Raw genomic sequence first — 24,682 nt, 5'->3', positions numbered from 1 at the left:
TGAGAGAAGATAGCTCATTAGCATTTAGGTTCTTGTTCACAGAAAGTCACACCTTTGTCCATTTTAAACTGCAATAGATATAGTAGAAATCCACATTACTCACGTTTCAAGTGCCATCACTCTCACTTCACTCCCATAAATCACTACTCCCATACATTCAAAGCATTTTGAGAACTAAGGGCATCTTGCCACTTTCACACTCCATAAGCAGTAAAGATGATGGGATATGGTAATATTTACTCCTGTGTTGCCATCTGCTTATGTATGCACATAAAATATGTACAAGTCCCAGGAATCTGGAGCAGCAGAATAACCTCCATTGCTTTTAATGTAAAACAAAGGTAAAAAAAATGCAATAAATACGCTTGCTTCTTCCTGTTAATGAAAAAAGGTAGTATTGCACTAACGCAAGGAAAATCTATAACCCAGCACAAACTACTCTCAGTGGATCATGCACTGCTTAGAGTTATGCCTTGGCTGAAGAGCCATTATATGAAATTGAACCACTTATAGTTATGCAATCAGTCAAAAAGCAGATGACAAGCTGTGTATCTTAGACCGAGACACATACAACCCTGGTATAGATCCACAGCAGTCAGGTTCTCCCAGGGATGAGTTCGTCCCCCAGGTCCCCTCACCTGAGTGTCTAGACAACTCTTGGTGCAAGCCAGCATTTCAGTCAGGGATTTCTGCACGGAGGAAGAGATCCTACCCCTCCCCGCTCTGCATGGGCAGGATAGAAATTGTACAAAACAGAATAGAGGCATTAAGAAAAAGCCTGATTTTCTAAATGGCTTCTTCCCAGCTTGGTCCCATTAAAGTCAACTGAGAGTGCCCACACCTGTAAGCAAGTAAGCTGTGAGCATGGAGAGGCAGAAGGAAAACAGAGGACAAGAGGTTTCTTCCCCCATTGTCTCTGAACCCCTGGAAATCCTCTGCCCACAGATGGAGCTGCTTAACCTTCTGCTGAGGTCAATGAGATTTCTACCATGCAGACAGTCTAGTATGTGCTTAAGGACTTCCTAAATAAAAACTGGCTTAGACAAACTGAAGCCTCCAGACTCTTTGCTTACCTCAACCAAGAAGAGACTCCAGCGGCTGAGCTGCAGCTCAGTGAACTGCCAGGCAGGTTCAGCAGCAGAGCTCCAGCCATTGCAGCTGGTCCAGCTCCTCTTGGAGAGAGGTGATGGCTGTTTCCTGCAAGAGGGTAGAGCACACCAGACCTGAACAACGACCAGGTTGGCTGGGGGACAGTGATGGCTCCACCTCTTCTATCCTACCCTGCCCCAGGGAGATGGAAAAATGTAATTTGCTCCACAGGGTTGGGCTTTTTTGTTGTTTTGTTTTTGTATTAAATAAACTGTGCGAGTTCTCAATCTATCCCAGTCTACTGCCATGTTTTACAAATCTATTCTAATCTAAAGCAGGCTCCTTATGAACCTTAAGTGCCAAGGAGAGCTACCCAAGTCACCCTTTACTCTTAAGACCAGATGGCAGTAGTGGCTGTACACCAGCTGAAGGGGTGTAGGGGCCCCTATAGTTTTAGATCCGCCTCGTGTTGCCAGACCAGTGCACAGCTCCAAAGTGGAGTCTAGAATTGGGGATGAAACCTCTTGCCCTCAGAGCCTGTGGTTTTCAGTGCAGTTTTGTATGAAATTTGCACAGAAGGCTACACAATCCTATGCACGGTGGCTGGTTAATAGCATTGTGTCAATGTAGCCCAAGTGAGTTGCTGGCAGCTCTTGCCGAGGAACCCTGGGAAGCCGAGGTTCTGATTGTGTTGCTTGGGTCTAAAGGCTCCCAAGACACTGCGGTGCTGAAAGCTAGGGCTCACAGCTGTGGTCCTGTGCTTACTTTGCAGCATACAAGCACAGGAATCCCTCCAGCTCTCAAACTCTACAGCTAATAAAGTCAGCATCTAAAGAGCTCAAACTGCTGTGCTGCCACTGGCTTTCCCTGCACCAGCCAGCTGCTCCCACCCCCCCAGAGGCTGATACAACCACAAGCAGGCTGCTCTGATGTCCATTACCCTGGAAAATACTTGCTATTTTTCTTCCCTCTAGTTCAGGGGTGGGCAAAATGGCAGATCCAGCTGGCAGCCAGACTCCATTTCCCAGCAGCCCCTGCCTGCATGGCTGGGGCCGGTCTCCTTGGAGATCCCAGCTGCAGCTGTGCTGTGATTAGCGCAAGGCTGGGGTTGTCATGGAGACCAGCCCCAGCCACACTGGCAGGGCACGCAACAGGGGGCTACTCTGCAGCTGCTGGGATCTTGCAGCAGGGACAGCTTGGTCTGGGGACAGGGCACAGCTGTGACCTACTGCCTGCACGCCCCTACCCTGAGCATGCAGGTTGCAGATCGTGGCTCTGCCCTGGCCCCAGACCAAACTGCCCCTGCAAGATCCCAGCAGCTCAGGAGCAGCTCCCTGCCCTGCCCTGCCCTGCCCCATGTCCTGCCAGTGCATCTGGGGCCAGTCTCCATGGCAACCCAAGCCTTATGCTATCATAGAGCAGCTGCAGCTGGGGTCACTATGAAAACCAGCCCCAGCCATGTGGGCAGGGGCTGCTGGGAAATGGAGTCCACTGCTGACTGGATCGACCTGTGGGCTGGACTTTGCCCGCCCTGCCCTAGTCCCTTACCTGTGGCCCTAGGCTCTCCCATTCCCCAGCTGTGGTGGGGACAGCAGCCCTGGATGAGAGCAGGGGTACAGAATCCTAGAAAGTCAGGGTTGGAAGGGACCTCAGAAGGCCATCGAGTCCAACCGCCAGCTCAAAGCAGGACCATCCCCAACTATATCATCCCAGCCAAGGTTTTTCTTAGCTGGGTCTTAAAAAACCTCCAAGGATGGACATTCCACAACCTCTCTGGGTAACCTGTTCCAGTGCTTTACAACCCTCCTAGTGAGAGAGGTTTTTTCCTAATATCCAACCTAAACTTCCCTTGCTGCAATTTGAGCCCATTACTCCTTATTCTGTCACTTGCCATCACTGAGAAGGAAGGGCAGAAGGAAGTGCGACAGGTTTACTTAACCGATGTTAGCTAAACACTGCCTTGGCTCCCAATCCCACAGTGATGGAGTTCCCGCTGCTTAGGCCCGCGTATCAGAGACCACTCATATACTGGCCCACGGGGGATCCAACCACTCTGTGCACAGTTAAAAACACATTAAGCCACTGCAGGATCCTGGCTCTTAGACAGGCCTTGTGGGATGAGTAAATACAATGACAGCAGACCAGGCCTTCGCAGGGCAGTGCTTATGTAAGCACAGAGCAGTGGGTCTCAACCTGTTTAGATTCAGGACACCCCTCCATAACATTTGTTTACCTCCATGCTCTTCAGTCAGGGTCCTGCCCCATCTAGCATGCCTCCTGCACATACCAGATAAATCTAAAGCAGGCAGGAGCACCTGGTCCTGGTGCAGCTCTTCCTGGCCCACCCCATGTTGCTCCCAGAAACAGAGGTGTGCACCTAAAATGCCCCACACACCTCTATTTCCAGGAGGAGTTGGAGGGGGATGGAAAGCAGACAGGAAAGGGCTGATGGGCCAGGGGGTGCTGCTTGCTGTACATTTATCTGGCTGTGCATGAAGTGTGCAAAGCAATTTCACCTGGTGGCTGCAGCAGCAGCACAGTTGAGAACCACTAGCTTAGAAAAGAGGGATCAAAACCAGAACACTGTTAAAGGGTCAATTTTTCACGCAAGTATCAAAGGAAAGAGAGAGGTGATTTTACAGTGCATTTTTAATTAAAATTTCATTGTAAGAATTTTTAAGAACATCGTACTACATAATGTAAATATGCAACTTTATGCTACAAATGGAACTGTCACTATAGAAGATCCTGATGATTCAAAACATATGAAAAATAAAATGATATATAGCTTTATAAATTTCCCCTTTTTCTTTAGAATAACAAAAGTATTAACTCTTTTCAGGTACAATATGTTGCTGTCTGCGAACCACAAACTGGACAGTCACCAAGGCCAAGAAAACAACATCTTTCCTTGCAAAGTATTGAAAGAAAACAGTAATAAAAATACTTTAAAGTCAGCCCAATGCTTACAGAAGTTCTGACAATTAACAAGAATTGAAAAAACCAACACATTTGTCATAATACACAGGACCATCATAACACAGAGAAGTGTTTGTCAGAGAGACTTGTGTTTGAAAAAATTATGTGTATAGTGATTCTCAGCAAGCAGAAACTGAACTTTGGCACTTGCTCATAAAGGCCTTTCAAAGCAAAACAACCCCCAAATTCACTTAGTAACAGTTTGTATAGCTAGAAAGAAAATACACAGACTAGAATGGTGGACAGGAGAGAAAAGAAGTTTACAAGTCAAGTAACCACAAAGTCAACACGCTTATCAGCTGACAGGGAAAACAAGTAGTCACTCAACCATCAATGCTGGGATCCTGTCTAGGAAAAAAAAGAAAAGAAAAATACAGTCATGGAGTCAGACCCTCAGCTGGCGTAAACTGATGTTTCTCCATTGATTTCAAATGAGCTTTTCTGATTTACTTCAGCTGAGGATCTAGCGCTTTCTAATTGGGAGTGGGATAGCATTTGCATCCTCCCATAGGTGCCTCCTTTATGTTATGTCTCACCACAAGACGGGGCTTTTAATCTCTCTCAGCTGTTAAAGGATACCCTTGAAATGCCCACAGCAACAGAATAGCCACTATCTGTGGTTTTTTTAAAGACATGGTCTCCATGGTGTAATGATCACTTCATTTCTTTCAAATGGCTATAAAAGCGTTGCAGACGTTCAGGGAGGAAAGATTCATTACAAAGTTTACATTAAGATTATTAAAATGTTTGTGCTTCATGGCAAAGGGGCAATTCTTCCAGTGGATGTAGACAACATTCATACAAGATTTTCCTCCCAGAAGGATCAATGTACCAAGCAAGGGCCTGATCCAAAGCCTGTTGAAGTCAATGGGCATCTTTGGATCATGGCCCAAGGTGGCAAATGCTGCTCGAGCCCCAGGTGCATTCTTTCATCCTCAGGACCCATGCCAGTAACCACCAGCTTTATCTGTGCACAGGCAGTTTGCTCAGGGTTTGCTTTTTTAAAAGGAAATTCCTTTGAGAGGACGACTTGGGGAGAGAGGAGAGGAAGTGCTTCAGATGTCACAAAATATTGTCCTAATAAAACGGGGCACTTGAATGGAAAAAAAAAAAAAAAATGATTGCAGCTATAAATCTAGCAGCCGCTCTTCACATGTCTCCACAGGCCACTTAGTCGCACCTCCAAACACATCAACGTTGTTATCAACCCAAGGTATGATGTTGCCAGGCATGTTGATAGAGCAGTTTGCAATATTCACGATGTCTTCTGCTTTTAAGACCCTGTCCCATATATTGAACTGGCTCATCTCCCCAACGAAGGCCTGAGTCGCATCAAATCTTCCTCCAACTGTATCCTTTATGCATACAAAAATTGGGATTAGTTGAACAGGTCATGTAATTTTCTCCTTTACACTTAAAGACACCAGTCACGCTACCAGGCAGTGAGAAAATGCAATGGGGGAAAAAACCTACTCATCCTAAAAGGGAAAATGACTATGAATTTCAGACTTCTAATGGGCTTTCACCAAATACTTCTCTGTCAAACAGACAGCTAGCATAGAGCTGGTGTGGTAACAGCACAAAGCGAGCAACAGAAACTATCCTTTCCCATAGCAAATGGCCTCCCTGTATGTTAGGTATCTGTGCATGTTCATCTATCGAAGCTGGTCACGCACAGGCCAGCCTTTATAAAAATTAGCTCACCTAGAACTCCGTTTCAGTTCTTGCACAGGACCAAATGTTATGGACTCTAAGAGCCGTGCACATTTAGAGCACTGGTCCCCAACCTTTACTGACTCGTGAGCACAACACTGAGCAGGTAAAGTGCTGCAAGCAACACTATACTTCTCTCCCTGTCAACTTTAATTTAAACTCATTTCCTGTGAATCTGGAGGGTCTTACAGCAGGTAATGTGGTGCCAGGAAGCTGTGGGCTGCTTTGAAGAGTTCAATCCAGAAGACTTTAAGTAAATATAATAAACCCCCGCACCACCCATTTGCAGGGACTTGAACACAGGACTCTTGGCTTTGCATGCAAGAGTCTTGGGTGCTTGTACCAAATGGTTAACTCTGTTAGCTTGGATGTAGTTGCACTCGCAAACATTTTTGCGTGGTCCAGGAGGAATAAAGGGACCAAGCTGCACCACACAAGCATGTCATATAAAAAAACTGACAGGACCAGTTAGAGCCAAGCATTATGAGCAGGCAGCATGAAAGTATCAAAGCAGAGCTTCAGCAGTCATTTCACACTGAATTGCAGCATCTACCATGAAGAGTCTATCACGTTTGCTGAATTTACCAAACTGTAGTAAGTGCTGGGCCCTAGGGACGGCCATGATGCCCCCTGGTGACCACATGTCTCCTGCTCTCCTTCAGCCCTAGGGTCCCCTCCCTCTCCTGCCATGCCCTTGTTGGAATTATAAGAATGTTAAAAGGGAGGCTGCTCAAGGGTCCTAGAGCAAACTCTAATCTGTCTGACCATCAGCACCTCCCTCTTAGATCCTGCTGGTCCCAGTCCTGCATTTGCACTTCATGGGCCCTTCTGGTCTGTGCATGCCTCCAGGGCACCTCTTGCCTTATGGACGATCTGTGGCCTCCAATCTACCCTCACAAACGTTGCTGTTCAATCACTCTCCCTTTTTGGGGATTTAGTCTTCACATGCTCTGCCCCCCTTTCCTCTCACTGGGCACTCTAGCCCAGGCCCACTGTACTGGACCTGGCTTCTTGGTTCCAAACTTTGTCTTGCCGACTTCGGCTCTGGGCCTTTGGCCCCAGTGTCTGTCCTTCTCGGGTACCAGTCCCCCGTGGCACTGTCTCCACCCTGCTCGGGCACTATTGGGACCTGCTCCACCCCTGATGGTCCCAACCCAATGCACTAGTGTAAGCTATAACAAAAGCATAAGTCCTCTGGCTATAACACAAACTCCATATTGGATCTGCACATAAAGCCTCAGTTCCCTGGCTGGACCAAACTCCACCCTACCCGAGCCCTATTCCCCTACAAACCAGCAGTATCCTACCTGTATTCCCCTAGAGTAGCCTGGCTGTCAGCCTTCATTCTCAGGAGCTCTTCCCTCTGCAGCCTGCCTGGCCTGACTGCCCACCCTGGCTCAGGCCCTGAGCTTAGATGCTCCTTAAGCCCTGCCTCCTTCCCAGCCACCCACAGGAGCTCTCATTGAGCCTGATGAACAGCCTGCCTTTCTGCCTGCAGCCAACCCCTGCTCAGCTGCCTGGGCTCCATCTGCTGCAGTTTCTCACTAAAGGTAACAGGAGCTCTAAGCTCTCTGTTACACAGCTGTAATAGGTTTATGGCATGGATAAGCATCTACTAGAAACAGCAACCAGGACCAAATTCGTTTCCCACTGCCTAATCCAGTTTTGAATCAGGCATACTGCAGTGTAAATTCAGCTTGCATTTTCTACATCTAGCCAATAATGCCATGTCTTGAGAATTTTCTTCCTGAATTACAAATACTGAAAAGAAAAAAAAAAAATCAAATTGGTAAAGTGCATGGTCCTTGCACTTTATTATCCTTTAATTAAACTTCATTGACTGATTCACTTTTCCAGTTTGTAGGCTGACGGAAGTCACTTGGTTTACTCATTATTTTGCTAGGAAGCTTACAAATAATTTTACATATTTTCCTTGCCTTATGAATAGTCTGTAAAGGCCACTACTAATAGTGAAACAAACAGCAACATTTGCAGTAAGGGAGTTGGCTACATAACTCATTTTGTGCCTGTTTTCCAACTGAATGGCTCATGTAACGAATAAGAGTACAAATGGAGAACCTTTTTTTTCCTTTGTAAAAGAGTGGCCTATACTGCATCTTTGAAGAGATGCCATGTGTCCTACAGCCTCCAGGGGTTCACCTCCGAGATAGGACTGGTTATACCAACAGGCCTCTCCATCACATCCCCTCCGTGTCTGGTACTCCCTTGGTCGTTATGAAAAAGAAAGGGGCATCCTGCATTCACTCCTTCCCTTGAAAGGAGAATATTTAGTTTGGCTTCAAGATGATAACTGTTGCCACGTCAGCTACACCTGACCTGCTCAGACCGCTCTCTACCACCGTGTTCAGCTGCATTCAAACTGGCTCAGTTGATCCAGGCCTTTCCCTTAATTTTAATGACCACCTAGCTAATAACAATCTATTTCAAAGGACTGGATTCAATGTATTAGTCAGACCAAGGGCAAAAGGTAACAAACTAGTGCTTCATGCATCAAGGTAAGACGGAGAACAACAGAGTTCTTAATTACCGTATAATGAATATTAGTGCAAGTGAAGCATAGCATGTTTAATACTAAATATACTGCATTTTCTCACTTACAATATGTCTCCAGATAAGATAACCACCTTGGTTCTGAAAGGCAGAATGAAAAAATCTTTCCTTGAACATACTGGTGAGTGGCAGTAAGTAACCCAAAAGCAGCAGCAAGAGAGCCCAGCATGCCCCGTGAAGCATGTACAGTGTTACTTTTGCTCCTCCTACCTCTTCAGAGGCTTACGCTGCAAAAGTTTGCTTATCAAATTTCCTCACTTACACACCCCCCCAATTTCCAGCAGCTGATTTTTGGGCAGAAAGGGGTGTATGTTGTAAGCAAGAAAATAGGATATTGCGTGTAGAGCATTTCTCAGCTACTGCACATGCAGAAATGGGATATTCTGTTTTACAAATCCTTTTCCTACACATTCCGAATTCAGTTTGTATTTGGGAACTTTAGCTTTCTTTAACTGTTGTCCTTTGAGAGAGGGAGAGGAATTCAGCCATCTTTACCCTAGCAAAGAACCAGGTCACTTACCTGCTCCTGACCCAGGATCAGAACACCTCCTGGTTTAATTGGGTGCCAAGGGGCTAAATTTTCCCCAGTGCCAAGCTTCTCTCCATCCTGAAAAGCCTCCCACATTCCATCTCTTGTCGTCCACGTGACGCAGATATGATGCCATTTTCCATCACTAATGAACAGAGGGAGTTGAGCTACCTGTATGTAGACAACAGCAATGAATGCCAAAGACCTGGGTCTGGCTACTCTGTGTGGACATTTTTCCACGGGCCAAGGTTTCATTTCTATTTTAATGCCCTCAGTTTTTCAACCCCATGCAAGACAAGCATTCATTTTTACCAAAACATTAACAAAAAAATCATCCCTAATTATCCCAGCTTTAGTCTTAGTGGCTTCAAAGGACAGAATATTCTCGAAAAAGGATGGGTGGAGGAATATTCAACAGGCTAAGAGGAGGGAAGTTGTGGGGGAAGAAGACAATGGGTGTCTGGAATAAAACAATTACATGAAAGGTACTGGGATCTAGACAATTATCACTCTCGCTGATGCTGGACGTTAATCTGTAGCTTCTCTGTTGTTGTTTAAAACCCTCAATACGTTGCCCTACCCTTCCACCCAATGTTCATGCTATGCTTGTCCATTATCAGTCCTGGAGCTGGCCTGTGCTTTTTCATAGAAAACACAGCTGCATTTGATTTGCAGAGGAAATCCTCCTATGCCCACAGAAATCCATGGGAGCTTTACCACGGACCTCAAAGGGAAGCAGGATTCGGTTCCTTTAGGAACATGCTCCAAAACCAACTGAAGCCAATGCAAGATTCAGACTTTGCATCATATGTCTTAGCACAGACATATCCCTTGGCGCTCCACACTGCAGAGCGTCTAACCTCACACAAGCAGTTAACACAGCAGGCTATAAAGTGCCAACAAATGAGAGAAATCTTTACAGTTTAGGATAAGCAAGTTCAAAGATTCAACTCTCCCCCCCCCCAACCCAACAAAACAAACAAAAAAACCCCATGCAAACCTTTAACATGATATTTTATTAATATTTCCAGAACTTCTGCAAGATTAGGAACCAAATGAATTGCACTGTAGGTCTCCTAGCAACCCTAGTACTACACTCCCAGGGATTAGGTGTTTATGAGACTATCAAAGTAAGGAAAACAAGGTACAGTGCATGCCACATTATGATGCATTTACTTCAGCCAGATTCTTTACTTATTTGGCCAAAAATCTAGATTTTTGGCCAAATAAGATCGCCTGAGGCTTAGGCAATTTTCATTGGACCATTATCCCAACTGGGTAAAAAGAAGGATGTAAAGAATACTTAACATAAAAGCTCTGGGGGCATGTTTTTGGTTTCCTTTTTTAAGTATTATTTTTACATGTTGGGTTTTAACATTTCTGCTCTTTTCACAGGTCTCATGTTGCAGCACGCCAAACACCTCAACAGGTGTTCAGTGAAACACTGTGTAGACAAAGGCAGCAGCCAGGAAAGTTCAACATGTTCTTTGTTACTATTTTTTCTTCATTTAAGATTTAGACATGAAAATCTTTCTTTGGCATAAAACTAAATCAGAGAATAGATTCAGTCTGGTTTAGCAAGGGTGGCAAACTTCCAGCTGCAAACCAAAATCTTGGCCCAGCAAAGAGCTGCGGGACACAATCTTCAAGACACACTATACCCAAAGTCAATGATCTACACACCCAATTCAAATAATAATGTTATCATTAAATGGCTGCCCACAGAAGCCACATTTAAACTAACAAAGCACTGTATGCAGCTCACAAGTCAGTTTGGCCATCTCTGTGATGTACTTAACTCCTATTAACTTGGTAGGAATTAGTTTGATCCTGCTTATGGGTTTTGCATCAGCAGGTCTTCAAAGAAATTACTTCACACTGGTCCAACCAAGAGCAGACAAACCCAATAAATTTAAAATCAGTTTGCAATTTCAGTGTGCAAGCAAAAGGTGAATGCATATATAGCTATCCCACACTGCTGTTCTCAAGTAGAAATCCATACTTCACCTGCTTCTTCAAAACCCTTCCACAAAAGTGCCAGAGCAGGTTTTTTGGCTTATTTTTGTTTTCCCTTTCTTACAGACTCTACATCACGATCCTTCTCCCTTTCAAGTTAATAGCAAAATTATTAGAGATGAACAGGGCAGAATTGGGCCTCACAAGACCACCAATATTGCCTTTTACTTCAGCTGCATATTCTAGAAAGGAGTTAGTTCTCACCTTGTCGTTAATTAGCAATTCGATTGGGTTGTTCCCCCACTCGATCAGCACTATTTCATTTGCCTGCCCAGGGACAGCATAGGAGAAAGGTGTTCCAATCCCAGGGGAAGCACTTGACCTCAGCCACAAGCACACGGTGAAGGCATACAGCTCCGGCAGAGTCTTCTTGATCTTCCCATATAAATAATTTGTACGGAGAGGAAGGGAGACTTTGAATTCATCAGGTGATTTAAATGCACTGTTACCTAGAGTTACATTGAGAAAAGAAAAGCCTTTATATGGGTGATAATTTCAGATTCAGACAGTGAGAAAATCTTAAATCCTGCAAATAACAATAATCATTTTCTAGGTTTGCCCAATTTAAAGAATGAATGCACAGAAGTGCAAACTGATGATGTAAAAGGGCCCTGCTACGTGTTCAAATTAAAGCTGGATAGAAACCAGCTACAGAGTTGTTACACATTTTCAAGCACTACATTTATAACGGGTTGGCTCTTTTTATAGCTGGACAGTCATTTTTAATCATGTGATAATTACTTTGTATGTGTAGCTGGTCTAAATTTATTGCCTAATTAACCAGTCAATTGTGTGATAATTACTTTGTACTTTGGTCAGCCTTACTTTGCACATGTGGCCAGTCTAAATTTATTGCACGATTAACGAGCTAATTGCAGAACTTATGTCACATGTAGGAGAGGCCAAAGTCAAACCTCAAAACTTGAAAACCTTAATTTTGGCATTTCCTATGTATATGCATATGGATACAAACTAATTACATGATCACATGCTGTTTTCCTGTAAAATGCACCTAGCCTCATTCAGTGCAAAGAGTGGATGGTGTTCAATTAATGAGAAACTATTCAATATTTTTTTTCTCTTCACTGTTCAATGCGTAGCCCAAGGCTTCTTAAGTGCACACTACTCTAAAGGCTATTCTGAAGACAGAATTATTTTTTCCCCTCAGGGACTTTTCTGTGGTGCTCATTACTATGGTATCCAAATGATTCACAAACATTAGTTCATCTTCACAGTACACGCATGAGACAGATTTGCTTCATTTACAGGTGAGAAGATGAAGCCTGGGGATGAAAATGAAAAGTAGCCACTAATTCTGAATGTCCGTTTTGAAATAACTAAAACACAAGTTTTCACAGAGATTAGTAGAACTGATTTCCATGTAGTGGAAAAATTGATACAAAGAAATAAAGCAACTCCAAACGAGAAAAGATGAAGCTCCAAAGTTTTCTGGGGGGCAGAGGTGGGCACAAGGGAAAGAGAGTAAACAAAAACCATTCAAAAGTCCTTTTTCTGTTGTTTTGATATTACCAGAATGAATGGTCCAAACATTATATTTAATATGGTTCAAAACAAAAATGTAAAATTAAAATGAAAAGCAAGCATTTTTTACTTTTTCCAGGAAGTTTGGTCCAAAATAAAAATCAACACGTTCCCACAAAATGATGATGATGATGAAACCAGCTTGTTTGATAAAACTGCTCCAATCAAAACATTTTCAGGAAGCTGTAGTACTTACCATTATGTTTTATGCTCAAAATACAACTCCTAATAATTTTGACTGCTGCTATGTATATCTACAACTTCTACAGATCAGATGCTAGGATCTCAAGCTGGGACACTCAGCAATGAACACACACGTATGCCACGCACCCATAACAAAGTCCAGATTAGGTTGTGTGACTATCAGCACAGATGCAGAATATGTTTCTCTAGTGTAGCCTTATGCAAAAGATCATCCTTTCTGTTCCTGTGATCCTGTCTCATTCTTTAGACACCTGCCACTTCTACAGCAAATGAGGCAAAAGTCCTTTACCATGCAACCTTGATTAATTCCTATGAGGGCTATCCTGTTCACTGGATGAGGCAGGGCTCTGGGGAGGGAGGGGGGGAATAATATCTGATTATGTAATTAAAAACTATATCATACTATTTATGTATAATGGAGACTGAAGTAATATTGCACAGACTCCTAGTTCTGGCACTTCTTAACTAGTGAGAGCCTGACTTTGAAAACATTATTAATGTTCTCTTAATATTGCTTTCTCAAAGAGGGAGGGAGGAGGAGAGAGGAGAGTTGTGAGTGTGCAAAAGTCCGAGCAAAGAAATTCCACTGTCCAGCACCACATGGACACCTCATGTGGTTTATCAGCCTTGTTGGAACATTTACATCAACTGCACAGGCCAGTGGCATTTGACCTAGTAGAATAACTGATTGCAGTCATAGGTTGGTGCTCAATGTGGGCCAGCACTGGAAAGGGAAGAGACACATCCTGCCACCGAGTCTCACGTAACCAGCAATAGTGGGGCTCAGGAATCTCAGTCTCCATTCCAGGCTTTAGAGGAGGCCATGTGTGTGGACTCCGGTGAGCACAGACTTATTCTCATGCCCTCTGCAAGCTTGACCTTCCTGCCCTTCCCTAACCCTGTCTCTTCCCCATCCACGACTCCTTGTCTCAGGCCTGTTCTCCTCATCCATCCAGGCCTTCTCCATGACTTAGATTTCTTACCCCAGTCCCAGCTTCTCTACCCAACCACCGAAACCTAGCCTTCTCCTCCAACCTAAGTATTCAAGTCTTAATCTCCTCCTCCCCACAACCAGATCCCAGTCTCCTTGCCCAACCAATTCCTTTCTCCAAGGCCTCTGAGCTTCCACTCCCATCTCTTTACCCTGACAGTCCTAATTAGATTTGCTTTTCACTCCCTTTAGTCCCAGTCTCAGACTCCTTTGTCCTAACAAATTTCTTTCTTTCCCTCCTCTGCATTCAAGAAGATGAGAGGGTAGTTTAACAAATCTAACTGACAAGAGCAGGGAGGTCTCAGCTCCACTGGCAAGTCTAACCTGACCTTGAGTATCATCATCTGGCCTGTCCAGCATTTGCCCTAGGCTGGAACATGTGCGGGTGCTCTATGCACTAGAGCAGGTATAGTGCTGCCTGGGCTAGGAGCTGCAAGGGGATAGAGCAATTTCAGAAACTTAAGAGCTAAAATTGAAGGAGTCACTACTGAACAGGTGCAAGCTGTAATTGTTCTAAGGCTCAAATCTTGACAAAATTAAGGTACATATTCATAGCAATGGCAGCAGTCACAAACTCCACCAAAGACCATCCCCTACCAAATATCACCTAGTTTCTTCAAAGGATGGACGCATTAGAGCAGTTCAAAAAAGGCTGCCATAAGTTTTAACATGGGCAAAACAATACATTTCCCCCCTGTTCTTGGAAGTTGCTGAAATGTTTAAACTAGAATTTAAAAAAATAAAAGATAGTTTGAGGTTAAACATGTACATTGAAGATTTTCAACCCAACTGGTTCAAGATTTGCCCTAGGCAAATTACAAATGGGGTCTTCTACTGAGAAGTCTTCCTCCAACTTGATAATAAATGATGTTACCAGCCCTGACTGTAATAAGGAGCTTCATTATTACTGTGGCAGTTTGGGAAGGAGAAGGTAGCTCCATCCCTCAATAATAAGTTTGAGGAAGGAAAGCAGTATATAAAGAGAAAAAGTATTTATCTTATGCTTTGACCTTGCTCTCCTCATTTGGAGAATGAACCCCTTTGCAGTTAGGCAATGCTCATGCACATGGCAAAAGCCAGTCCTCGCCCCACAGGGTTTGTAGTCTAACTAGGCAAGCCAGGGAGAGGAATATTATCATCCCAATTTATAGCTGGAGAACAGAGATGCAGAGATAGCAAACAAGGTAGCAAGGAAACAAAGTAAGTCTATGGCAGAGGTCCAGGCAAGTGTATGAGTCACAAGACAATCCTCCCTCTTACTGGAACGCCCACACACATTGTTGTAAAGAAAACAACTGACATGCAAGATTGGGCATCCTGAAGATTATAAACTTCAGGACCTCTTACCACACCCACAATCTGCTGTCACATCTCCATGTGTTGTTTTTTTCTTTACAACACTATATACATCTCAAAGGCCTGCCACAGATCTCTTCCACAGTCTCACAGCATACTGTACAAGAGATTGCTTTTTTCCCTTTCCAGTGAGAAAGCCACACAGCAAGATTAAGGTTACCACATTTTCTGGCTGACAGGATATTGCCCAGAAAGAGATTACAAACGGAGCAGCAGTTGAAATAAAACAGGCACAAAACCAGTGCTACTTTTATCAGAAGATGTCATAATGCTTCTCCAGCAAAGAGCCTTACACCCACCTCCAAGCATTAGACATTACAAGTACTATCTCCCACTCCGAAACCAAAGCACCGTGCAGAACATCTAAGTGGTCACAGAAGGAGGTATGCAACATACAGCCAGGGCTCCCATTCCTGGCCCCAAAGACATTACTTCCTTTGAAGAGTAGCACTTGGGAAGCTCACTTGGCTGTCTCTAACCAGGTAAAAGATTATATGCTCTGATTATTGTACTCTTTTTGATCTCCTCTGAAAACCTAGTGACATGACTCATGTCGTATGGGGATACATGACTGCAAGTCCAATATTACAGACAGCGGGCTTGCAATTTAAGGCACTTTTATAGGTGTACTCTTCATTAACAGAATACTAAAAAAGAAAATTGTTAATTCGAAGAAGCTCATTGTTCCAAGCTTATTGCAAATCACCAGAAAGTCTCACTGCAGTTCAGGCAGTGAAAAAATGTTAAGTGAGCAAGTGATTAGAAAGCAGTTTTTTTCTTTTCCTAGGTGAAAATGTTACATTTGTACAAATGGATCCACTAGGCTGTACTTTAAAATTCATGAGGTGGGCATGTTTGGACCATTTTGAAAGCTTACCCATTAAATTTGCTTTTAAGTAAACAGCCTATTCATTCTGTCAAGTCACTGTCCAAACCCAGTATTCCTATAAATATTATTTAACAGACAATCTTAATTATCTGCAATCCTCTCTATAGGGATATCATGCATGCAGGCAGTATCATTTGGTAATTCATTTTCATGTGCATTTGCAATTTGAATAAATTGATTCTATTCAGGCATGCAGTTTCTCAGTAATGATTAATCTAAGTATCTGATTAAATGATCAGGATTAAGAGTGTCCCCCCAGTGGCACCATGTGTAATCCACTGTAAAATCCAAAGGTTGCACATTTGAGATAGGACACAAGCTCCAAGGTCTGTTGAATCTCAAATGCAATATTCACCAATTATGAAAAGCAAGTTGCTAGTCCCCTCAGTGATGCATCCCCCAAAACAGTGTGTAAAGCAAAATAAAGGGCTGCAGATCTAGGTGGTGATGCTACATGCGGCAGCCCACGCTCGAAAGGTAATTTTGTTTACTACCTATATTAGCTCATATAATCTCCAGTACAAATAACAAGGTGTTAAGGGTGCTTAACTGTCATGTCTTTTCTCCCCTACCGAAACAGTTACATAGCCATTCTCAACTCTATTTCTTAGCACCCATCAGACCTGGGGATATTAATCTTCCATACCCATAGCATAGTTCCTCTGGTTAAAGATGAATAGTCCAAGGCAAAGTAATTTGTTAAGCAGGAAGCCTGTGAGATCTATTATGAGATCTATTATCACAGGCACCTTAACCCCAGACCACTCTCCTTCTCTCAAGATGCACAATTATACACTATTGCAGTAGGAGTGGGGGGAGGGGGGAGATTAAAACAGCAGCAGATGGGAAAGGTTTAAATTCTCTTCCCAAGTTACCTTTCTCCAATTCAGAAACTCTTTCTAGCAAAGCATTCAGGGCTGTCTCTGTCTTCTGCCGATGGGCTGAAGTCTCGTTATGAAGTAGGGATTTCTCATCTTCAAGTTCGGCCACTTTGCTTAAAAGCTGGCGCTCTAGATCTCCAAGCCTCCTCTGAAGCATCTCTCGAAGCTCGTGAGGCAGGGCTGCATATGACACATTGGCTCGGAGTTGGTGCTTTAGGGAAAACAAAAAAAAGATGTTATGCTACTTTTAAAAAACAGAAATTGTGACACGTGGGCATGCTCATGACCACGAAGGACAAAAGCAACCGCACTCAATTCTCTTGCCAGTGTAACAGACATTGGTTTTTAACATTTGATTTGTTCAAAGCTTTCCTCAGACTAACAAAGCTAGGCTCAAGACTTAAAGGCTTCTCTTGTTTCACTGAGCATCCATACAGTTAAGAAAGATTCTTTGATAAAGGGAGTGAGTACATGTTACACATTTTCAAACCATTGATTAAATCAGTTAAGGCAAAATCAGGCACATTAGCAGACCAAATAAATGTAAAGAGTCTAAATAATTCCGAAAAAGGCTGATCTATTTTTAAAGCAGACAAAGCAATCATGTATAAAATTGTTGGATATTGTAACTGGTTGGAGAAAACAAGCCATCAGATATTTCAACAGATCAGCATTAAGAGACATTCACTGTGAATTATTTGCTTAACTTGTGAAAAGAGAATCTTTATCCCAAATTGCCGTGTTTGCCAGAACACTAGATACTCCAGGCTGGGCTTAAAAGTTCTATTTTCAGTCTTTTTGGCTGGGTTGTTTCCTTTCCCACAAGGACACAGCGCCGTCAGGGGATGCCTCAAATGACAGCGGCATTACTAAAAAGAATGCAAGCGCTGAATGGGAAAAGAAACCGTCCTTTTCTGAGACTAGTCAGCAGGAGATAAGTGGATAGAAACTTGTAATACATCTTTTAAAGCTCTTTTGGGAATCGTCCCGAACATCAGCGCCGCGTGTGGGGGACACGTGCAGAGCTCTCCCAAGAAACTTTCCACCCAACAAGGACAACCCAATGGGGAGACTGGGCCAGAGCGGTTGGAAAGCAAAGGCTCCCGTGGATAGTCACTCTCGCTCACGACTGACTTTGTGTCCATTCCCCCCTTTGGTTTGGCTTTAACAGCCGTCCTGCTGGACCTAAAGCATCTTGTCACCTCTAGGAGCAGCAGGACAACTCGTGTGCGCCCCGGGAGCCCAGCGCAGGGCTGCGCAGCCTGGCGGGCACCTGCCCCGGCCAGCAGGGGTGCGGGGACATGGGGAGGAGGAGGACAGGGGCTTCCCCTCGTACCGTCCATCCCGCAAGGGAGGAGCTCAGGCCGCGGCGGCGGCTGCAGCACCTCGGGCAGCTCCGCGTCCCCCGCCCGCCTACCTCCAGGCTCTCCAGCCGGTCCTTGAGCGCCTGCATGGTGCGGCTCAGCTGGTCGATGATGTGCGCGGGGTCGCGAGGCAGGTCGCCCATGGTGTCCTTGCCCTTGGCCAGCTCCTTCCTCCAGCCGTCGGGGCCGCTCTCGCAGCGGCTCAGCTTGGCCGTCAGCTCGCGGATGGCGTCGCGCTGGCTGCCGATCGTCTCCTTCTGCTGCACGACGGTCTCCCGCAGCTGCAGCACCGTGGCCTTCAGCTCCTCCTCGGCCGCCGCCAGCGCGCCCGGCCCGGGACCGGGGGGGAACGGGCAGCCCGCGTCCGCCGGCAGCGACGTGCACACGAAGCGGCTGCCCGGGTCGCCGTCCCGGCCCCAGCCCCGGCCCCAGCCCGCGGCGGACAGCACGAGCCCGGCCAGCAGGGGCAGCATCCCGGCGGCACCCGCACCCGCACCCGCGCTCGCACCGCCCCGACTCCCGCGCCCGGCCGGCCGCGTGCTCTTAAAGGCAGGGCTGGCAGGGAGGGGGGCGCGGCGGCTGGCGCGCGCGGATTGGCTGCGGCGCCCGCTGACGGCACAAGGCGCCCGGGAGGGGGGCGCTTCCCATTGGTCGCTCGGGTCGTGGGCGAGGCGGGAAAGGGGGGCGGGGCCGGGCGCGCGAAGGCTTCTTGGCGACACGTGGGCGCCCGCGTCGGGGGGCGGGATGGACGTCACGGCACGTCACAGGGTCCTGGGGGTCCCTTGAGGTTGAGGATTTCCACCCTTCTGGTCTCCAGGGCCTCCCCTCTGCCCCCTTGTCTTCACCTGCCCGCTGCCAGGTCAGGGCTTCCCGGCTGAGGCTGACACCCTCCACCTTCCACAACCTGCCTCGCCTGCCCCCACGTCCCGCGTTGTCCTCTTTTCCGCTCAGTCTTTCCAGGCCGGGTGGTGAATTCAGTCAGATGTGTCAGGCGGGGCATCGAGAGGTGCAGGGCAGCGTTGTCACCTCTTCAACCCGGGTCAGGACGAACCCTGCCAGCGTGAGCATGCAAACACCAAGGGGTCTTTCGTGGCAGGTGGGGTGGAAGAACGCGTCCTGTCTAGGTGGTCGCCCGCGAGGAAGTGAAATGGCCCCGTGGCACCGTGCGCGGCTCTGCGCGTCCGTCTTCACGAAAGATGACTTCAAGCTGGAGCCGGGACGGGGCGCTGGAACGGTCAGAACCAGGAAGAACCAGGTAAAGGGAGACCGGACCGTCTCCCTGCGGCACCCGGGGAACTAAACCCACCAGCTCCCGCTCAGCTGGTGACCGATATCCCACTCCAAAATGAGCCGGCGGGGCTTATTTCTTCCCGAGGGGTGCCAGGCTCAACATACCCTAAAACAGCCTTGTCTTGTTTAACATGGCAACGTGAAGTTGGAAAAGGAAGAAGGAGCCAAAATGCCCGTTATTTTAAGAAGGCAGCTTGAAAAGCTTGTGACAGATCAGGCGCATGGCTCCCTGCCGTGTCAGGGCACAGGGCTGTGGCCCAGGAGGTCGCTCCCAGTCCCGTGTTCCCAGAGCAGGACGTTCTTTTGCCATTTCAGGTAGTTTTGTATTATCACCTCCACGAGGATGCAGCACTCACCGCCACTGCAGTGCATTAGACCTGCTCCACACTTAATTTATCCCTGCTTTTTAAGCAATGCTGTTCGAGAGCTACTAATCTTGTTACCTCTAATGCCAGTATATATACATTTGTCATTTGTACTTCAGAGCTAGCAAATAAATGTTTATTTTGGGAAAGAACTGCAGTAAAATAAGTGAAAGTATGAGGCTATCAAATCGCATGTACTGATTGAACTCCAGGAACAAAATAAAAAATAATAATCCTGCTTATGATACAAATTCTGTGATGTGAAAGGACGGTGGTTCATAATGACATCCTAGTGATACAGGTCATGTTTAATTCTTTCATGATTTAGTGAGATCAAGTTGAATCATTTCTGAGTCAGCCAACTAAGTATCTCCTGTGCAGTTAAATAGGAGGCAATGATCTGGTAATAAGGCTCACCCCCTCACAGCCTTCCTTCTGCAGCAGTACAGTCATGTTTCCCTGACAGTCTCCAGAGACAACTCTATTCCCCAACTTTCCCCCATAAATCAGGCTGGTGCTCCTGACCCAGGGAGGGAACATTGTTCCTCTCAGAGTCCAGTTCAAACTGGGCTTCCAGGAACAATTGAGTAGCTCCAAGGCGGTCATCATCAGACGTCTCAAAATAAGACAGGTGGACGTACAGTCCCAAGACGTCACTCCACATCATCCACTTGAGAGTTGCCAAGACACTTTCAAGGGCTCTGCCCATGTTCCCGAGCCACCTCGCCTCATCTTTGCAACACTTCTCCTGCTGCCCTTCCCTCAGCGTCTAAGGGTTTCCCTAGAGTGCTCTACCCCCAGACCTCTTCACCTGCAAAACTTCAGTCCCTGATGAGCTCTTTCTATCACAACCTCTCTGGAATCAATCCTCTTGTTCCCAGCTCACCTTGCCTGCTCCATCTGTTCTCCCAGACCACTGTTTCTCTCAGTTCCCTCCTACTGATTTTTGCTCCCTCCTTTCTCAACTGCAGTCTGTTTTTTTTGTAACAGCAAGATATCGTCTATCAAGTCCAGTTAGGATAAATGAACTCTCCGTTCCCTCTTAAAAGGGTAAGCAGCTCCATGAAAATTGTTTTTAAAAAAAGTGTTTAAAAATCCACATTTCTGTGGGAAATGACACATAAAATATGATTCAAACAATCAAAGGAGTGTCTCAAATACAATACATTATTAAATGCTTCCCTAGTATGTGAATATTACATTCTAATAGTATCTCCAATGAATGCTTATCCAATACTGAAACGCTCAGATTTTATCTGAATGTATCATCCAACATTTAATTTGATTTTCAAATAGCTGTATCAAGGCACAGTGTTGCATGCCATGATCCAGTCCTGCTCCCACTGAAATTAATGCTAAAACTCCCATTAACTTCCAAAGCACAGGATCAGACACAAAAACCATCACTGAATACTACAGTTTGAATACAAGCTTTTTAAATTAGTATCCCTTTTTTTGTGCTAAACTGGCTAGCTATGTATACCTTAAAATAGAAATGACATTGCATGCATCAGAAAGTTTATCATGGTAGGGAGTAGAGGCGTACACATTTACGTCCTTTTTATCTTATACACGATCTATCCTCCAGTGTGATGGAGTTTGCTTATATAGCCTGGCAGATGCATACTGTGCACAGTATTTGCTCTTTGAATTGGAACAGATAGCTGCATATTTGAAATTTCAGAAGGGAAAGAGCAAATGTATCTGGTTTGCAAAAGGCTAGGAATTTCAGCTAAACAGCTGGTCCTGCCAAAGCTCCACAACAGTATTCCCATTGATTTCAATCCAAGTTCTCCCTAGGAAGAATAATTGGATACAGACATGGTGAATACCTCTAGGTTTGGAGCATGTCAGTAGGTACAGGTAAGCAGGGCAGAGTGGGCTAAGGGCATCCCAGCCAAGCACACTGCTGCTTCAGTGTACACATGCCCTTAAATACTTACCTCCTGTTTTAAGTATGTAACTCCCAGTTATCAATAGGACTTAGGTGCCCAAGTACCTCTGATGATCAGGGCATTAGAAACTGGGGTGAGGAGCACCATGTAAGATATAGCAACTAGAGGCGCACCAATACATTGGTTTGGTATCAGATCGGCACCAATATAAAGAAAATTGACTGTATCAGAAATCAGCCTGATGTAGCCAATAATGCAGCTGATAATGCCCCGTGCATACGAGCAGCCGAGGAAGGCATGGGGTGCGTGTTCCCCCAGATCTATGCAGGGTGGGGTGGCTGCCACTGCGGGCTGGGGCCGAGGTTGCACTGGGCTCTATCTGGTGGGTGTTGGGCCGGACTGTGCTTGGGGCTGAGGGGTGAGGAGATTAAACCCAGTCCCCTCAGTCTCTCCTCATATAAGTCATGTGACCTCACCATTTTCTTTGCCCACCACTGGACTCTCTCCAATTTGTCCACATCCTTTCTTTCTGTAGCGGGGGCCCAAAACTGAACCCACTACTCCAGCTGTGGCCTCACCAGTGCTGAATAGAAATAATCACTTTCCTTGCCCTCCTGGCAACACACCTACCAATGCAGCCCAGTATGCCATTAGCCTTCTTGATAACAAGGGCACACTGTTGGCTCATATGCAGCTTATTGTCCACTGTCACCCACAGGCCTTTTCTGCAGAGCTGTTGCTTAGCCAGGCAGTCCCCAGCCAGTACCGGTGCATGGGACTCTTCTGGCCTAAGTGCAAGTGGCGGCTGCAGCACCTCGGGCAGCTCCATGCACCTCCCTCCCCCCCGCCGCCTACCTCCAGGCTTTCCAGCCAGTCCTTGATCACGTGTATGATGCAGCTCAGCTGGTCAATGATGTCCTTGAGTGCAGGGTCTCGGGGCAGGTTGCCCATGGTGTCCTTGTCCTTGGCCAGCTCCTGGACTTTGCACTTCTTATTGAACTTAATGAGATTTCTTTTGGACCAATCCTCCAATTTGCCAAGGTCTCTCCGAAACCTAGCCCTAACATCAACTGTATCTACTACTCCCCACAGCTTGGTGTCATATGCAAACTTGCTGAGGCTGCACACTATGTTATCTTCAGGTCAATGATGAAGTTATTGATCAAAATGGGCCCCAGGACCAACCCCTATGTCCCTCCATTTGATACCGGCTGCAACTAGACATTGAGCCATTATTTACTACCCAATGAGCCTGATGATCCAGCCAGCTTTCTGTCCACCTTATAGTTCCTTCATCCATCCTGTACTGCCTTAGTTTGCTTGTGAGAATGCTGTCAGAGGCCATATGAAAAGCCTTGCTAATGTCAACATATATCTACTGCACTTCCCATTTCCACAGAGCCAGTCATCTCATCATGGAAGGCATTCGGGTTGGTCAGGCATGACTTGCCCTTGGTGAATCCATGCTGACTGTTCCTAATCATCATTTCCTCCATGTGCTTAGAAATGGATTCCTTGAGGATCTGCTCTCAGATTTTTTCAGGGACACAGGTGATGTTGACTGGTCTGTAGTTGCCCTGATCCTCCTCTTTCCCTTTCTTACAGATGGGAACTATATTTTCCCTATTCCAGTCATCCAGGACTTCTCCCAATCACCAAAAGTTTTAAAAAATGATGGCCAGTGGCTCTGCAATCACATTGGCCAACTCCATCAGCATCCTCAGCTGCATCCAATCTAGCCCCATAGACTTGTACAAGTTCATCTTTTCTAAATAGTCCCTAACCTGTTGTTTCACCACGGTTGGCTGCTCACCTCCTCCCCAGACTGTGCTGCCTGGTGCAGTAGTCAGGGAGCTGACCTTGCCTATGAAGACTGAGATGAAAAAGGTATTGAGCAGTTCAGCCTTTTCTGCATCATCTGTCACTAGGTTGCCTCCCCCATTTAGTAAGGAACCCACACTTTCCCTGATCCTCCTCTTGCTACTAACATACTTGTAGAAACTCTTCTTGTTACCCTTCATGTCCCTTGCTAGCTGCATTTCCAATTGCGTTTCGGCCTTCCTGACTTCATTTCTACATGCCTGAGCAATGCTCTTATACTCCTTTCTAGTTGCTTGTCAAATTTCTACTTCTTATACACTTCCTTTTTGTGTTTGAGCTCACTGAAGAGTTCCCTGCTAAGCCAAGCTGGTTTTCTGCCATATTTGCTATTCTTCCTGCACATCAGGATAATTTGTTCCTGCACTCTCAGTAAGGTTTCTTTTAAATACAGCCAGCTTTCCTGGACTCCACTTCCTCTGAAACTGGCTTCCCAGGGGATTCTGCCCATGAGTTCCTTGAGTGAGTCAAAGTCTGCTTTTCTGAAGTCCAAGGTCCTTACTCTGCTGCTCTCCTTTCTTCCTTTTGTCAGGTTCCTGAACTCAATCATGTCATAGTCACTACTGCCCAAGTTGCCACTCACTTCTACATCCTCCACCAATTCTTCCCTGTTTGCAAGCAGCAGGTCAAGAAGAGCTCAGCCCCTAGTTGGCCTCTTCAATACTCGCTTCAGGAAGTTGGCCCCCTCACTCTCCAAAAACTTCCTGGATTCCTCATGCACTACTGTATTGCCTTCCCAGATATCAGAATGATTGAAGTCTGCATAGGCATGTCTACACATCCCCCTACGTCACCATAGCAATGTGCTACATCATAGTATGATGTGCTACAGCAATGCAGCGATCATGTGAGTCCACTGGTGATGCATAGCGGGTTTCACTGCTGACTTGGCAATCAGTCACCGGGGGATCTCCCCCCTCTTCCCCCCCCAGTCAGCAATCGGCCATGGGGGGACCTCCCCACAGTTGGCTATCTGGTGCCCCCCCCAGACTCAGGAGGCACCAATCACCCATGTGTAAGTCTACATGTGACTGGCAGCTACCTCATCATAGCAGCATGCTCCTCCATTTTACCATGCCACTATGGCAAAGTAGTGGCTAAAACTAACTGTGCACCATCTACACAGTGAA

The 24,682-nt window shown here is 45.9% G+C and overlaps 1 protein-coding gene across 1 annotated transcript; it reads right to left on the bottom strand.

The window, feature by feature from the left end:
- Positions 1-3,720: 3,720 nt before the first annotated feature.
- Positions 3,721-18,647, bottom strand: NPTX2 (neuronal pentraxin 2). Its single transcript, XM_006265291.4, has 5 exons — positions 18,178-18,647; positions 16,755-16,971; positions 11,102-11,346; positions 8,873-9,052; positions 3,721-5,423 (listed from the first exon to the last, which is right to left on the bottom strand). The coding sequence occupies exons 1-5, from the start codon at positions 18,595-18,597 to the stop codon at positions 5,196-5,198; spliced, it is 1,290 nt and encodes a 429-aa protein (XP_006265353.2). The 5' UTR covers positions 18,598-18,647; the 3' UTR covers positions 3,721-5,195.
- Between the last annotated feature and the right edge of the window lie 6,035 nt (positions 18,648-24,682).

This window comes from Alligator mississippiensis, chromosome 13, assembly GCF_030867095.1.
Source record: "Alligator mississippiensis isolate rAllMis1 chromosome 13, rAllMis1, whole genome shotgun sequence".
NCBI classification, from domain to species: Eukaryota; Metazoa; Chordata; order Crocodylia; family Alligatoridae; genus Alligator; species Alligator mississippiensis.
The sequence above is the reverse complement of the archived record's forward strand: the minus strand, read 5'-3'. Positions and strand labels throughout refer to the sequence as shown.

What these genes read in the sequence shown, in the direction of transcription:
- NPTX2 (XM_006265291.4), bottom strand. Translation starts at nt 18,597, where the DNA reads ATGCTGCCCCTGCTGGCCGGGCTCGTGCTGTCCGCCGCGGGCTGGGGC. An exon ending in ACCGGCTGGAGAGCCTGGAG is followed by an intron (nt 16,972 to 18,177) that starts GTAGGCGGGCGG and finishes TTTTCCCTAAAG; the next exon opens with CACCAACTCCGAGCCAATGT. An exon ending in AGTTTCTGAATTGGAGAAAG is followed by an intron (nt 11,347 to 16,754) that starts GTAACTTGGGAA and finishes ATGTAACTCTAG; the next exon opens with GTAACAGTGCATTTAAATCA.